Raw genomic sequence first — 15,085 nt, 5'->3', positions numbered from 1 at the left:
AAAAGGAGAATCACAAGAAAGAGCAGATAATTCAGAAACTCTTCTAGCAGAAGAGATGGCCAAAAGGAACAACACTTTCCAAGAAAGTAGTTTAATGTCCAAATAATGCATTGGCTCAAATGGAGGAATCTGTAAAGCCTTCAGACCCAAATTAAGACTCCAAGGAGGAGAGATTGATTTAATGACAGGCTTGATACGAACCAAAGCCTGAATAAAACAATGAATATCAGGAAGTTTAGCAATTTTCCTGTAGAATAAAACAGAAAGAGCAGAGATTTGTCCTTTCAATGAACTTGCAGACAAACCTTTATCCAAACCATACTGAAGAAACTGTAAAATGCTAGGAATTCTAAAAGAATGCCAAGAGAATTTATGAGAAGAACACCATGAAATGTAAGTCTTCCAAACTCGATAATAAATCTTTCTAGAAACAGATTTACGAGCCTGCAACATAGTATTAATCACTGAGTCAGAGAAACCTCTATGACTAAGCACTAAGCGTTCCATTTCCATACCTTCAAATTTAATGATTTGAGATCCTGATGGAAAAACGGACCTTGAGACAGAAGGTCTGGCCTCAATGGAAGTGGCCAAGGTTGGCAACTGGACATCCGAACAAGATCCACATACCAAAACCTGTGAGGCCATGCTGGAGCTACCAGCAACACAAGCGATTGTTCCATGAGGATCTTGGAAATCACTCTTAGAAGAAGAACCATAGGCGGGAAGCTATAAGCAGGTTGGTAACACCATGGAAGTGTCAATGCATCCACTGCTTCCGCCTGTGGATCCATGGACGTGGACAGGTACCTGGGAAGTTTCTTGTTTAGATGAGATGCCATCAGATCTATTTCTAGAAGCCCCCACATCTGAACAATTTGAAAAAACACATCTGGGTGGAGAGACCATTCTCCCAGATGTAAAGTCTGACGACTAAGGTAATCCACTTCCCAATTGTCTATACCTGGGATATGAACCACAGAAATTAGACAGGAGCTGGATTCTGCCCAAACAAGTATCCGAGATACTTCTTTCATAGCTTGAGTACTGTGAGTCCCACCCTGATGATTGACATATGTCACAGTTGTGATATTGTCTGTCTGAAAACAAATGAACGGTTCTCTCTTCAACAGAGGCAAAAACTGAAGTGCCCTGAGAATCGCATGGAGTTCCAAAATATTGATTGGTAATCTCGCCTCTTGAGATTTCCAAACCCCCTGTGCTGTCAGAGATGCCCAAACAGCTCCCCAACCTGAAAGACTCGCATCTGTTGGGATCACAGTCCAGGTTGGACGAACGAATGAGGCCCCTAGAATTATACGATGGTGATCTAACCACCAAGTCAGAGAAAGTCGAACATTGGGATTTAAGGATATTAATTGTGATATCCTTGTATAATCTCTGCACCATTGGTTCAGCATACAAAGCTGGATAGGTCTCATATTAAAACGAGCAAAGGGGATCACGTCCGATGCTGCAGTCATGAGACCTAAAACTAGTGATGCATGGGATATACAATCCTACCAGGAGGGGCAAAGATTCCCAAACCTCAAAATGCCTATAAATACACCCTCACCACTCCCACAATTCAGTTTAACGAATAGCCAAGAAGTGGGGTGAAAAAGAAGGAGTAAAAAGCATCAACAAAGGAATTTGGAAATAATTGTGCTTTATACAAAAAAATCATAACCACCATAAAAAAGGGGGTGGGACTCATGGACTCTTGCCAATATGAAAGAAATTAATTTATCAGGTAAGTTCTTACATAAATTATGTTTTCTTTCATGTAATTGGCAAGAGTCCATGAGCTAGTGACATATGGGATAGCAATACCCAAGATGTGGAACTCCACGCATGAGTCATTAGAGAGGGAGGGACCAAATAAAAACAGCCATTTCCCTGAAAAAAAAGTAATCCACAACCCAAATATAAGTTTATTCTCAAAAAATAAAAAGAGAAACTTAAATCATAAGCAGAAAAATTAAACTGAAACAGCTGCCTGATGAACTTTCCTACCAAAAACTGCTTCCGAAGAAGCAAATACATCAAAAGGGTAGAATTTAGTAGATGTATGCAAAGAAGACCAAGTTGCTGCTTTGCAAATCTGATCAACTGAAGCTTCATTCTTAAAAGCCCAAGAAGTGGAAACCGATCTAGTAGAATGAGCTGTAATTCTGTGAGGCGGGACTTTACCCAACTCCAAATAAGCTTGATGAATCAACAGCTTTAACCACGGTGCCAAAGAAATTGCAGACGCCTTCTGACCTTTCCTGGAACCAGAAAAGATAACAAATAGACTAGAAGTCTTCCTAAAATCTTTAGTGGCTTCAACATAATATTTCAGAGCTCTCACCACATCCAAAGAATGTAAATGTCTCTTTAAAGAATTCTTAGGATTAGGACACAAAGAATGGACAACAATTTCTCTATTAATATTTTTAGAATTCACAACCTTAGGTAAGAATTTAAATGAAGTCTGCAAAACTGCCTTATCCTGATGAAAAATCAGAAAAGGAGAATCATAAGAAAGAGCAGATAATTTAGAAACTCTTCTAGCAGAAGACATGGCCAAAAGGAACAACACTTTCCAAGAAAGTAGTTTAATGTCCAAATAATGCATAGGCTCAAATGGAGGAGTCTGTAAAGCCTTCAGAACCAAATTAAGACTCCAAGGAGGAGAGATTGATTTAATGACAGGCTTGATACGAACCAAAGCCTGAACAAAACAATGAATATCAGGAAGTTTAGCAATTTTCCTGTAGAATAAAACAGAAAGAGCAGAGATTTGTCCTTTTAATGAACTTGCAGACAAACCTTTATCCAAACCATACTGAAGAAACTGTAAAATGCTAGGAATTCTAAAAGAATGCCAAGAGAATTTATGAGAAGAACACCATGAAATGTAAGTCTTCCAAACTCGATAATAAATCTTTCTAGAAACAGATTTACGAGCCTGCAACATAGTATTAATCACTGAGTCAGAGAAACCTTTATGACTAAGCACTAAGCGTTCAATTTCCATACCTTCAAATTAATGATTTGAGATCCTGATAGAAAAAAGGACCTTGAGACAGAAGGTCTGGCCTTAATGGAAGTGGCCAAGGTTGGCAACTGGACATCCGAACAAGATCCGCATACCAAAACCTGTGAGGCCATGCTGGAGCTACCAGCAACACAAACGATTGTTCCATGATGATCTTGGAAATCACTCTTAGAAGAAGAACCATAGGCGGGAAGATATAAGCAGGTTGGTAACACCACGGAAGTGTCAATGCATCCACTGCTTCTGCCTGAGGATCCCTGGACGTGGACAGGTACCTGGGAAGTTTCTTGTTTAGATGAGATGCCATCAGATCTATTTCTGGAAGCCCCCACATCTGAACAATTTGAGAAAACACATCTGGGTGGAGAGACCATTCTCCCAGATGTCAAGTCTGATGACTAAGGTAATCCACTTCCCAATTGTCTATACCTGGGATATAAACCACAGAAATTAGACAGGAGCTGGATTCTGCCCAAACAAGTATCCAAGATACTTCTTTCATAGCTTGAGTACTGTGAGTCCCACCCTGATGATTGACATATGTCACAGTTGTGATATTGTCTGTCTGAAAACAAATGAATGGTTCTCTCTTCAACAGAGGCCAAAGCTGAAGAGCCTTGAGAATCGCATGGAGTTCCAAAATATTGATTGGTAATCTCGCCTCTTGAGATTTCCAAACCCCCTATGCTGTCATAGATCCCCAAACAGCTCCCCAACATGAAAGACTCACATCTGTTGTGATCACAGTCCAGGTTGGACGAACGAAAGAGGCCCCTAGAATTATACGATGGTGATCTAACCACCAAGTCAGAGAAAGTCGAACATTGGGATTTAAGGATATTAATTGTGATATCCTTGTATAATCCCTGCACCATTAGTTCAGCATACAAAGCTGGATAGGTCTCATATGAAAACGAGCAAAGGGGATCACGTCCGATGCTGCAGTCATGAGACCTAAAACTAGTGACGTATGGGATATACAATCCTACCAGGAGGGGCAAAGTTTCCCAAACCTCCAAATGCCTATAAATACACCCTCACCACACCCACAATTCAGTTTAATGAATAACCAAGAAGTAGGGTGAAAAAGAAGGAGTAAAAAGCATCAACAAAGGAATTTGGAAATAATTGTGCTTTATACAAAAAAATCATAACCACAATATAAAAGGGGGTGGGACTCATGGACTCTTTCCAATATGAAAGAAATCAATTATCAGGTAAGTTCTTACATAAATTATGTTTTCTTTCATGTAATTGGCAAGAGTCCATGAGCTAGTGACGTATGGGATAGAAATACCCAAGGTGTGGAACTCCACGCAAGAGTCACTAGAGAGGGAGGGAAAAAATAAAAACAGCCATTTCCCTGAAAAAAAAATTAATCCACAACCCAAATATAAGTTTATTCTCAAAAAAGAAAAAGAAAAACTTAAATCATAAGCAGAAGAATCAAACTGAAACAGCTACCTGAAGAACTTTCCTACCAAAAACCGCTTCCGAAGAAGCAAATACATCAAAATGGTAGAATTTAGTAGATGTATGCAAAGAAGACCAAGTTGCTGCTTTGCAAATCTGATCAACTCAAGCTTCATTCTTAAAAGTCCAAGAAGTGGAAACTGATCTAGTAGAATGAGCTGTAATTCTCTGAGGTGGGGCTTTACCCAACTCCAAATAAGCTTGATGAATCAACAGCTTTAAATACGATGCCAAAGAAATGGCAGACGCCTTCTGACCTTTCTTGGAACCAGAAAAGATAACACATAGACTAGAAGTCTTCCTGAAATCTTTAGTGGCTTCAACATAATATTTCAGAGCTCTCACCACATCCAAAGAATGTAAATATCTCTCCAAAGAATTCTTAGGATTAGGACACAAAGAATGGACAACAATTTCTCTATTAATGTTGTTAGAATTCACAACCTTAGGTAAGAATTTAAATGAAGTCCGCAAAACTGCCTTATCCTGATGAAATATCAGAAAAGGAGAATCACAAGAAAGAGCAGATAATTCAGAAACTCTTCTAGTAGAAGAGATGGCCAAAAGGAACAACACTTTCCAAGAAAATAGATTAATGTCCAAAGAATGCATAGGCTCAAATGGAGGAGCCTGTAAAGCCTTCAAAACCAAATTAAGACTCCAAGGAGGAGAGATTGATTTAATGACAGGCTTGATATGAACCAAAGCCTGTACAAAACAGTGAATATCAGGAAGCTTAGCAATATTTCTGTGAAATAAGTGTTTATTTAATGATTTGAGATCCTGATGGAAAAACGGACCTTGAGACAGAAGGTCCGGCCTTAATGGAAGAGGCCAAGGTTGGCAACTGGACATCCGAACAAGATCCGCATACCAAAGCCTGTGAGGCCATGCTCTTGGAAGAAGAACTAAAGGCGGGAAAATATAAGCAGGTTGGTAACACCAAGGAAGTGTCAACGCATCCACTGCTTCCACCTGAAGATCCTTGGACCTGCACAGGTGCCTGGGAAGTTTCTTGTTTAGATGAGAAGCCATCAGATCTATTTCTAGAAGACCCCACATCTGAACAATCTGAGAAAACACAACTGGATGGAGGGACCACTCCCCCGGTTGTAAAGTCTGGCGGCTGAGATAATCCGCTTCCTAATTGTCTATACCTGGGATATAAACCTCAGAAATTAGACAGGCGCTGGATTCCGCCCAAGCAAGTATCCGGGATACTTCTTTCGTAGCTTGGGGACTGTGAGTCCCACCCTGATGATTGACATATGCCACAGTTGTGATATTGTCTGACTGAAAACAAATGAACGGTTCTCTCTTCAACAGAGGCCAAATCTGAAGAGCCCTTAAATTCCAAAATATTGATTGATAATCTCGCCTCTTGAGATTTGCAAACTCCTTGTGCTGTCAGAGATCCCCAAACAGCTCCCCAACCTGAAAGACTTTCATCTGTTGTGATCACAGTCCAAGTTGGACGAACAAAAGAGGCCCCTAGAACTATACGATGGTGATTTAACCACCAAGGGGTCGATCCGATATAAAGCGTCGCCCGCAAAAGCCGGCGACGCCAATAATTGCGCGGATTTGGTATCCTATATACGGCGTAAGCTAGAAGTTACGCGCGTATATTTCTGCCGTCGCCCGCAGTTTTTTTGGGCCATAGGCAGGTATACCAAACCCGCGCAGTTTGGTATCCAATATGCAGCGTAAGGACTTACGTGGCGAAAATGGAGAAAACTTACTCCATTTTCACCTCGCCACAAAAAGCAGCCGTAAGAAGCCTTACGCTGACTATTGGAGCCCCGTAACTCCCTAAACTAGCTGCTAAAATAAACCTAACACCTAACGCATGCGCAATGTCTATCTCCCTGTCAACCGCGATCTGCTAAAATAAACCTAACACCTAACGCATGCGCAATGTCTATCTCCCTGTCAACCGCGATCCCCCCCCCCCCGAAATCCCTAATAAAGTTATTACCCCCTAAAACGCCGCTCCCGGACCCCGCCGCCATCTACATAAACTAACCCCCTACTGTGAGCCCCTAAAACCGCCGCCATCTACCTTATCTATCCCGTAATCTGACCCCTTACACCGCCGCCACCTATATAAAAATGATTAACCCCTAATTTAATCTACCTACCCCGCCGCCAGCTATGTTATCTATATTAACCCTAAGTATATTATAGTTAATATAGTTATTACATTATATATATTAACTATATTAACCCTAATTATATTAGGGTTAATATAGTTAATATAGTTACTATAGTATTTATATTAACTATATTAACTCTATCTAACCCTAACACCCCTAAATAAATTTATATTAAATTAATCTAATTAATTTATAAACTAAAATATTCCTATTTAAATCTAAATACTTACCTATAAAATAAACCCTAAGATAGCTACAATATAATTAATAATTACATTATAGCTATGTTAGGGTTAATATTTATTTTACAGGTAAATAGTTAATTATTTTAACTAGGTATAATAGATATTAAATAGTTATTAACTATTTAATATCTACCTAGTTAAAATAATTACCCAATTACCTGTAAAATAAATCCTAACCTAAGTTACAAATACACCTACACTATCAATAAATTTAATAAACTACAAACATCTATCTAAAAATACAATTAAATTAACTAAACTAAATTACAAAAAAAAACGAACACTAAATTACAAAAAATAAAAAAAAGATTACAAGATTTTTAAGCTAATTACACCTATTCTAAGCCCCCTAATAAAATAATAAACCCCCAAAATAACAAAAATTCCCTGCCCTATTCTAAATTAAACAAATTTCAAAGCTCTTTACCTTACCAGCCCTTAAAAGGGCCTTTTGTGGGGCATGCCCCAAAGAATTCAGCTCTTTTGCATTCAACAAATATAATCCCCCCCCCCATTACAACCCACCACCCACATACCCCTATTCTAAACCCACCCAAACCCCCCTTAAAAAATCCTAACACTACCCCCCTGAAGATCTCCCTACCTTGTCTTCACCACACCGGGCCGAACTCCTGATCCGATCCGGGCGATGTCGTCCTCCAAGCGGCAAAGAAGAAATCTTCCTCCGGCGATGTCATCCTCCAAGCGGCAAAGAAGAATTCTTCCTCCGGCGAAGTCTTCCTCCAAGCGGCAGCAAAGTCTTCATTCTTCCGGCGGCATCTTCAATCTTCTTTCTTCGCTCCGCCGCCGCGGAGCATCCATCCCGGCCGACTGCTAAACTTGGAATGAGGTACCTTTAAATGACGTCATCCAAGATGGCGTCCGCCGAATTCCGATTGGCTGATAGGATTCTATCAGCCAATCGGAATTAAGTTAAAAAAATCTGATTGGCTGATTGAATCAGCCAATCAGATTCAAGTTCAATCCGATTGGCTGATCCAATCAGCCAATCAGATTGAGCTCGCATTCTATTGGCTGTTCCGATCAGCCAATAGAATGCGAGCTCAATCTGATTGGCTGATTGGATCAGCCAATCGGATTGAACTTGAATCTGATTGGCTGATTCAATCAGCCAATCAGATTTTTTTAACTTAATTCCGATTGGCTGATAGAATCCTATCAGCCAATCGGAATTCGGCGGACGCCATCTTGGATGACGTCATTTAAAGGTACCTCATTCCAAGTTTAGCAGTCGGCCGGGATGGATGCTCCGCGGCGGCGGAGCGAAGAAAGAAGATTGAAGATGCCGCCGGAAGAATGAAGACTTTGCTGCCGCTTGGAGGAAGACTTCGCCGGAGGAAGATTTCTTCTTTGCCGCTTGGAGGACGACATCGCCCGGATCGGATCAGGAGTTCGGCCCGGTGTGGTGAAGACAAGGTAGGGAGATCTTCAGGGGGGTAGTGTTAGGATTTTTTTAAGGGGGGTTTGGGTGGGTTTAGAATAGGGGTATGTGGGTGGTGGGTTGTAATGGGGGGGGGGATTGTATTTGTTGAATGCAAAAGAGCTGAATTCTTTGGGGCATGCCCCACAAAAGGCCCTTTTAAGGGCTGGTAAGGTAAAGAGCTTTGAAATTTGTTTAATTTAGAATAGGGCAGGGAATTTTTGTTATTTTGGGGGTTTATTATTTTATTAGGGGGCTTAGAATAGGTGTAATTAGCTTAAAAATCTTGTAATCTTTTTTTTATTTTTTGTAATTTAGTGTTTGTTTTTTTTTGTAATTTAGTTTAGTTAATTTAATTGTATTTTTAGATAGATGTTTGTAGTTTATTAAATTTATTGATAGTGTAGGTGTATTTGTAACTTAGGTTAGGATTTATTTTACAGGTAATTGGGTAATTATTTTAACTATGTAGATATTAAATAGTTAATAACTATTTAATATCTATTATACCTAGTTAAAATAATTAACTATTTACCTGTAAAATAAATATTAACCCTAACATAGCTATAATGTAATTATTAATTATATTGTAGCTATCTTAGGGTTTATTTTATAGGTAAGTATTTAGATTTAAATAGGAATATTTTAGTTTATAAATTAATTAGATTAATTTAATATAAATTTAGTTAGGGGTGTTAGGGTTAGATAGAGTTAATATAGTTAATATAAATACTATAGTAACTATATTAACTATATTAACCCTAATATAATTAGGGTTAATATAGTTAATATATATAATGTAATAACTATATTAACTATAATATACTTAGGGTTAATATAGATAACATAGCTGGCGGCGGGGTAGGTAGATTAAATTAGGGGTTAATCATTTTAATAGAGATGGCGGCGGTGTAAGGGGCTTACATTAGGGGTTAATAATTTTAATATAGATGGCGGCGGTGTTAGGGGCTCACTTTAGGGGGTTATAGATATAATATAGCTGGCGGCGGGGTACGGGAGCGGCGGTTTAGGGGTTAATAACTTTATTAGGTTGCGGCGGGGTACGGGAGCGGCGGTTTAGGGGTTAATAGCATTTTTATTGTTAGGCTAGTGAGGGGGGGATAGCGGATAGAGGGTTAGACAGTGCGGGCTATGTTAGGGAGGCGTGTTAGACAGTGCGGGCTATGTTAGGGAGGCGTGTTAGACAGTGCGGGTGTTTTAAACTTTAGTCAGGTTTTATAGGCGCCGGCAGATTCTAACGTGGCGCAAGTCACTGGCGACGCCAGAAATTTGTACTTACGCAGATTTCTGGACATCGCTGGTTTGTCAGACTTACGGCACGTTAGCATCTGACGGCGACCTATATGGGATGGCTCGAGTTGCGAGTTGAAACTGCGGGCGACTCCGGTTCCCTTCGCTTGCGCCGCAAACTGCGATCGATATCGGATCGCGCCCCAAGTCGGAGATAGTCGAACATTGGGATTTAAGGATATTAATTGTGATATCCTTGTATAATCCCTGCACCATTAGTTCAGCATACAAAGCTGGAGAGGTCTCATATGAAAACGAGCAAATAAATCAGAATAAAGAATTTTAATTTAAAGGGACATGAAACCTAAACATTTTCTTTCATGTTTCAGATATAGAATACAATTACAAACCACTTTTCAATTTACTTCTATTATTTAATGTGCTTCTTTCGCTTGTTATCCTTTGCTGAAATGTTTATCTAGGCAAGTTCATGTGCAGCAGAGAACCTAGGTTCTAGCTATTGATTGGTGGCTGCATATATAAACTGATTGTCATTGGCTCACCTATGTGTTCAGTTAGAAACCAGTAGTGCATTGCTGCTCATTCAACAACGCATGCCAAGAGAATAAAACAGATTAGATAATAGAAGTAAATTAGAAAGTTGTTTAAAATTGTATTCTCTATCTGAATCATGAAAGATATTTTTTGGGTTTCATGTCCCTTTAATAATGGTCTTTAATAAAAGCACACTCCATATATGGGGTCTGAGAGATCAACTGTAACTGTGAGATTCCCATTAACTAAAGTAATCATTGGTTTCATTACTGTAATAAGTATTGCAGACTGTAATGTATTTGCTGTAGGATGTTATCATACAGACTACCACAATACTTCTATCTCAACCCCTTAATAATGAAATAATCCAAATTCTATAAATAATGAGATCATTTGAAACATAATCATTATAATAAATATAACTATAAAAATAAATGTTATATAAATAACTGAAATAATTAATAGTAAATTATTATTAATATTTAATGACGGCATTTATCAAAACATCTACATTTTACACATCTAGTGGTGATTTTAGTTCATATAAGCTTTGGGCCATTATTGTTTTATTATTGTATTTTGTGGTAAAGTCCAAATTAAAATTAAATGGATTGGTAAAACACTATATTTTAAGCACTTTTATCAATGTTGCCTAGTTGTCTTGGTATCCTTTGTTAAAAAAGTAATCCTAGTTGAGATCAGGAGTGTGCATGTATCTTTAGAATTCTATGGCAGTAGTGTTAGCAACTATGTATAACATTGCTCTAAACAATACACTGCTACTAGATGGCTATAGACATGTGCACACTCCTGAGCTCAACTAGGATTACTTTTTAACAAAGGATACCAAGATATAGAATAAGGAGCGCTAAAATGAAGCAATGGAGTACTGGAGTATGGTCTAAATAGTTTAATTAATACCCATAAAAGACTTCACTAGAAATACCTATAAAATACCTAAACAAACTTAAAAATCTAATTTAATATATAGACACTTAAAAATATAGCTCAGGTTATGAAGGGGCGTCTCCCTTATAGATAATACAGTAGCAGTTAAAAAACATCAATATGTTGCAGAAGAACAGGTTAACATATAGGGGCCTATTTATCATATGTCTGTCGGACCTGATCCGACAGTGACATCGCTGAATGCGGAGAGCAATACGTTCTCCGTATTCAGCTTTGCACCAGCAGCTCACAAGAGCTGCTGGTGCAACTCCGCCCCCTGCAGACTCCCAGGGGGTGTCAATCAACCCGATCGTACTCGATCGGGTTTAATTCTTGCGATTCCTGTCCTCCTCATCAGAGCAGGCGGACAGGGTTATGGAGCAGCGGTCTTTAGACCGCTGCTTCATAACTGGTGTTTCTGGCGAGCCTGCAGGCTCGCCAGAAACATGGAGCGTCAAGCTCCATTCGGAGATTGATAGATAGGCCCCATAGAGTGATAATATCAGAGAACCAAAATATTAGCATAAAAGCTCTGATAGAATATATGTAAAATACAGCAGTGCTATGGATAGGCGGATAAAAAAAAAAAGTGGACAAACGGCGTTATGTATCAATTTTATCCAATTGCCGATATCGGCACTGCCTTTTGTTTGATATACATCTAGGACCCAGGACTTCTGTACCCTCAAGGAGACCACTTGTTAAAAAGAAGTGGAAATATAAGGTGGTTACATTAGGTGGTTTAACAAGGCAATCAGATACATTTGATACATACTGCTGTATTTTATAAATATTCTATCAGAGCTTTTACACTTATTGAAGAGCACTCACAGGTGTCATTTTAAAGTTACTTTTACTAGTCATCCATTTTAAAAGAAGTCACAAGATGACATTCCTGCTTAATCAAAAAGCCTTTTTCAAGTCATCAGTTTTCAAATATCAGGATTCTTGTCACGTCATTACTGTCAAGCTCCAATCGTTTCAGCATGTCACGTGACACTCCATGAACACGCCAGCTTTAAAAAAAAAAAAAATGCACTGTGATGTTTTATTATATTAGGTGGTAGAATAGGTATGGCTAAAAATGAATAAATAAAATGTACCATGGTGTTTTATTATATTAGGTGGTAGAATAGGTATGGCTAAAAATGAATAAATAAAATGTACCATGGTGTTTTATTATATTAGGTGGTAGAATAGGTATGGCTAAAAATGAATAAATAAAATGTACCATGGTGTTTTATTATATTAGGTGGTAGAATAGGTATGGCTATAAATGAATAAATAAAATGCCCTGAGATGTTTTATTATATTAGGTGGTGAGATACGTATGGCTTAAAATGAATTAATAAAATGTACCGTGGTTTATTATATTAGGTGGTGGAATACTTATGGCTGAAGCTATCATAAATGAAGACATGAGTGGACCTGTTACATCCCAGATGCTGGACCTCATAATGATGATGTTCGGTGATGGCAGAGAGAGAACTGCTAAAGAATACAAAAAACTTCTGATTGCAGCTGGATTTAAAGATATCAGATTTAGTATCAATGGAAAGCTAAGTGAAACCATTCTTGCAATAAAATAAAATATGGTTGGATAGGGAACATACACCTCTACCATGACATGATCTTTCTTTGGGAACAGTACCTAAATGCCAGTTGATTTAATAATAATAATAAAAAAAAAAAAAAAAATGATATAGGTAATTATATGCACGGGTTAAGAGTGGTATCTCTTCTTGTGGGTGTTTATTCTGTTTCCCCTTTTCCGCACTTGTGTATATGTTATCACTAAAGGTCTGTTTATGGTAAAAATAATACGCTGACAACAAAGGACATTCCATGCAAGACCCCTTCTGGGAAACCCCCTTGACATGTTGAGACTCATTGCAATTTTTTTATGGACAGTTCGAAGAAATAATATGCACATAGGAAAAACTGTTGCTCATAGCAGCACCTAAGAGTTCTATCTGTCTTATTGTTACTTTTTTGTTCGTTTTGTTAATTGTTGTTTTTCTCTTTGTAAAAACTCAATAAATATGAATAAAAAAAATAAAAAAATAAAAAATATGGTTATTCATACCCACTTCTGACAGAAAAGCTATGATTACCTTTAACATAATCTGTAATTGTTTATTGTGTTATGAAAATCAGGGAACACCCAGACTTTTTAAAATGGAGGCCAAGTCATAAATGCATTATACCTAGGAAATATGTAATACACACACTAAATTACCTAATGATATATATATACTGTATAACAAATTATCGATATTATCTGTTTGGTGTGTTGAGGATTACAGGATGGCTGGCTGTTGTTGGGGGTCCGTAGTTTGGATAATGTGATATAAAAAAATATCCGTATAAGGTGACCAATTAATGTTATGTGGTCTTCAATTAAAATTAAACCCAAATGTTATTTTAAACTATATTGCAACTGTTTTATGCCTGTTTTTTTTTTGTTAATAAAGATCAGATGTACTAGAAATTCATTTAAATCGTTTTAAAAAAAAAAAAAGCAAAATATGTCCTCAATTGTTATAGCACTTATATACAAAGCAACATTTCAAGAATTTGCCATTTGTGGAAGCTTATACAATCTTATATATTACTGTATCAGCCTGCTGGTCCATTATCATTTCACATGCAACAAAAAATAATTTGTTCTGTGGAGAAAATACAATAAAAATCAAATCATTTAAGTGTGTAATAAAGTTCTTTGAAATAACCTACAAGTGCATTTCAGCTCTGAACGGAAACAATTTTGCAATTTACTACACTTGTTTTACACCTGTATTAGCAAAATACTACTAGTGAAAACTATCACTGTTCAGTGGCAGCTTTTCAAGTGCTTAGCAAACATGGAGCTCGCTTCCATTGAGCCATTAAAAATGGAGCCGTAAGCTACCGAAGCGGCCAACAGCTAAAAGTAATTTACGACTCCATTTTAGTACCAGGTTTCCATTGAAAAAGTTTCCGCTTTGTGTGCAGTCGCTCTTTTCGTGTAGGTGTAAGTTAGCGTTGTGTTAACGCTTCCACCCGATGCCAGATTTCTAAAACATTAATAGGTTACTATGGTAACCCGACCTTACACTACACTCAATCGTATATATGGCGCCGTGTCTATGTTCCCCGTCGCTCGCTGTTAAAATCAAACACCTAACGCATGCGCAATATCTACCTCTCAACCTCAAACCCCACACCACAATAACTAATAAATGTATTAACCCCTAATCTGCCAACCCCCATATCGCAAAGTATCTATTAAAGTTATTAACCCCCTCAATGCAATCTAGCTATTTAAACTATTAAAACTTAATCCGCCATGCCCCCACAACGCAAATATCTAATCACTAAGCCCCCTAACCTAACACCCCCTAAATTAACCCCATTACATAAATAAAAATGATCCTAAATTGCAATTAAAATATTAAATCCTAAATTACAATAAAAATTAAAAAACTAACATTAATTTAAAAATTAAACCTAAGATTAAATTACAATACTTAAATCTAAAATTACAAAAAAGTCTACAATTACAGAAAAAAGTAAAGCGAATCATCCAAAATAAAAAAGAAATAAAAATTTATACTTACCTGATAAATTGATTTATTTATGGATATGGTGAGTCCATGGCTTGAGTAATTACTGTTGGGAATAACTCTCCTGGCCAGCAGGAGGAGGCAAAGAGCACCACAGTTAAACTGCTAAGTATCACTCCCTTACCCACAACCCCCAGTTATTCGACCGAAGGGAAATGGAGGAAAAGGAGTAACACAAGGTGTAGAGGTGCCTGAGATTATAGTCAAAAGAACAACTGTCTTAAAATAAAGGGTGGGGCCATGGACTCACTATATCCAAAAAGAAAGAAATTTATCAGGTAAGCATAAATTTTGTTTTTCTTTCCTAAGATATGGTGAGTCCACTGCTTAAGTAATTACTGTTATGAACCAATACCCAAGCTAGAGAA

General features: G+C 37.8%; 1 protein-coding gene across 1 annotated transcript in view; it reads left to right on the top strand.

The window, feature by feature from the left end:
- LOC128653245 (acetylserotonin O-methyltransferase-like) overlaps positions 1–13,817 on the top strand; it is a 222,859-nt gene extending 209,042 nt beyond the window's left edge. The window contains exon 8 of the mRNA XM_053706433.1: positions 12,490–13,817. Within this exon, the coding sequence (XP_053562408.1) occupies positions 12,490–12,701 (212 nt within the window). The 3' untranslated portion in view covers positions 12,702–13,817. The remainder of the gene's footprint in view (positions 1–12,489) is intronic.
- The last annotated feature ends 1,268 nt before the right edge of the window (positions 13,818–15,085 follow it).

Source organism: Bombina bombina, chromosome 3 (assembly GCF_027579735.1).
Source record: "Bombina bombina isolate aBomBom1 chromosome 3, aBomBom1.pri, whole genome shotgun sequence".
Classification (NCBI taxonomy): domain Eukaryota; kingdom Metazoa; phylum Chordata; class Amphibia; order Anura; family Bombinatoridae; genus Bombina; species Bombina bombina.
Note: the sequence above shows the minus strand (reverse complement) of the source record. Positions and strands in the feature narration are given on the sequence as shown.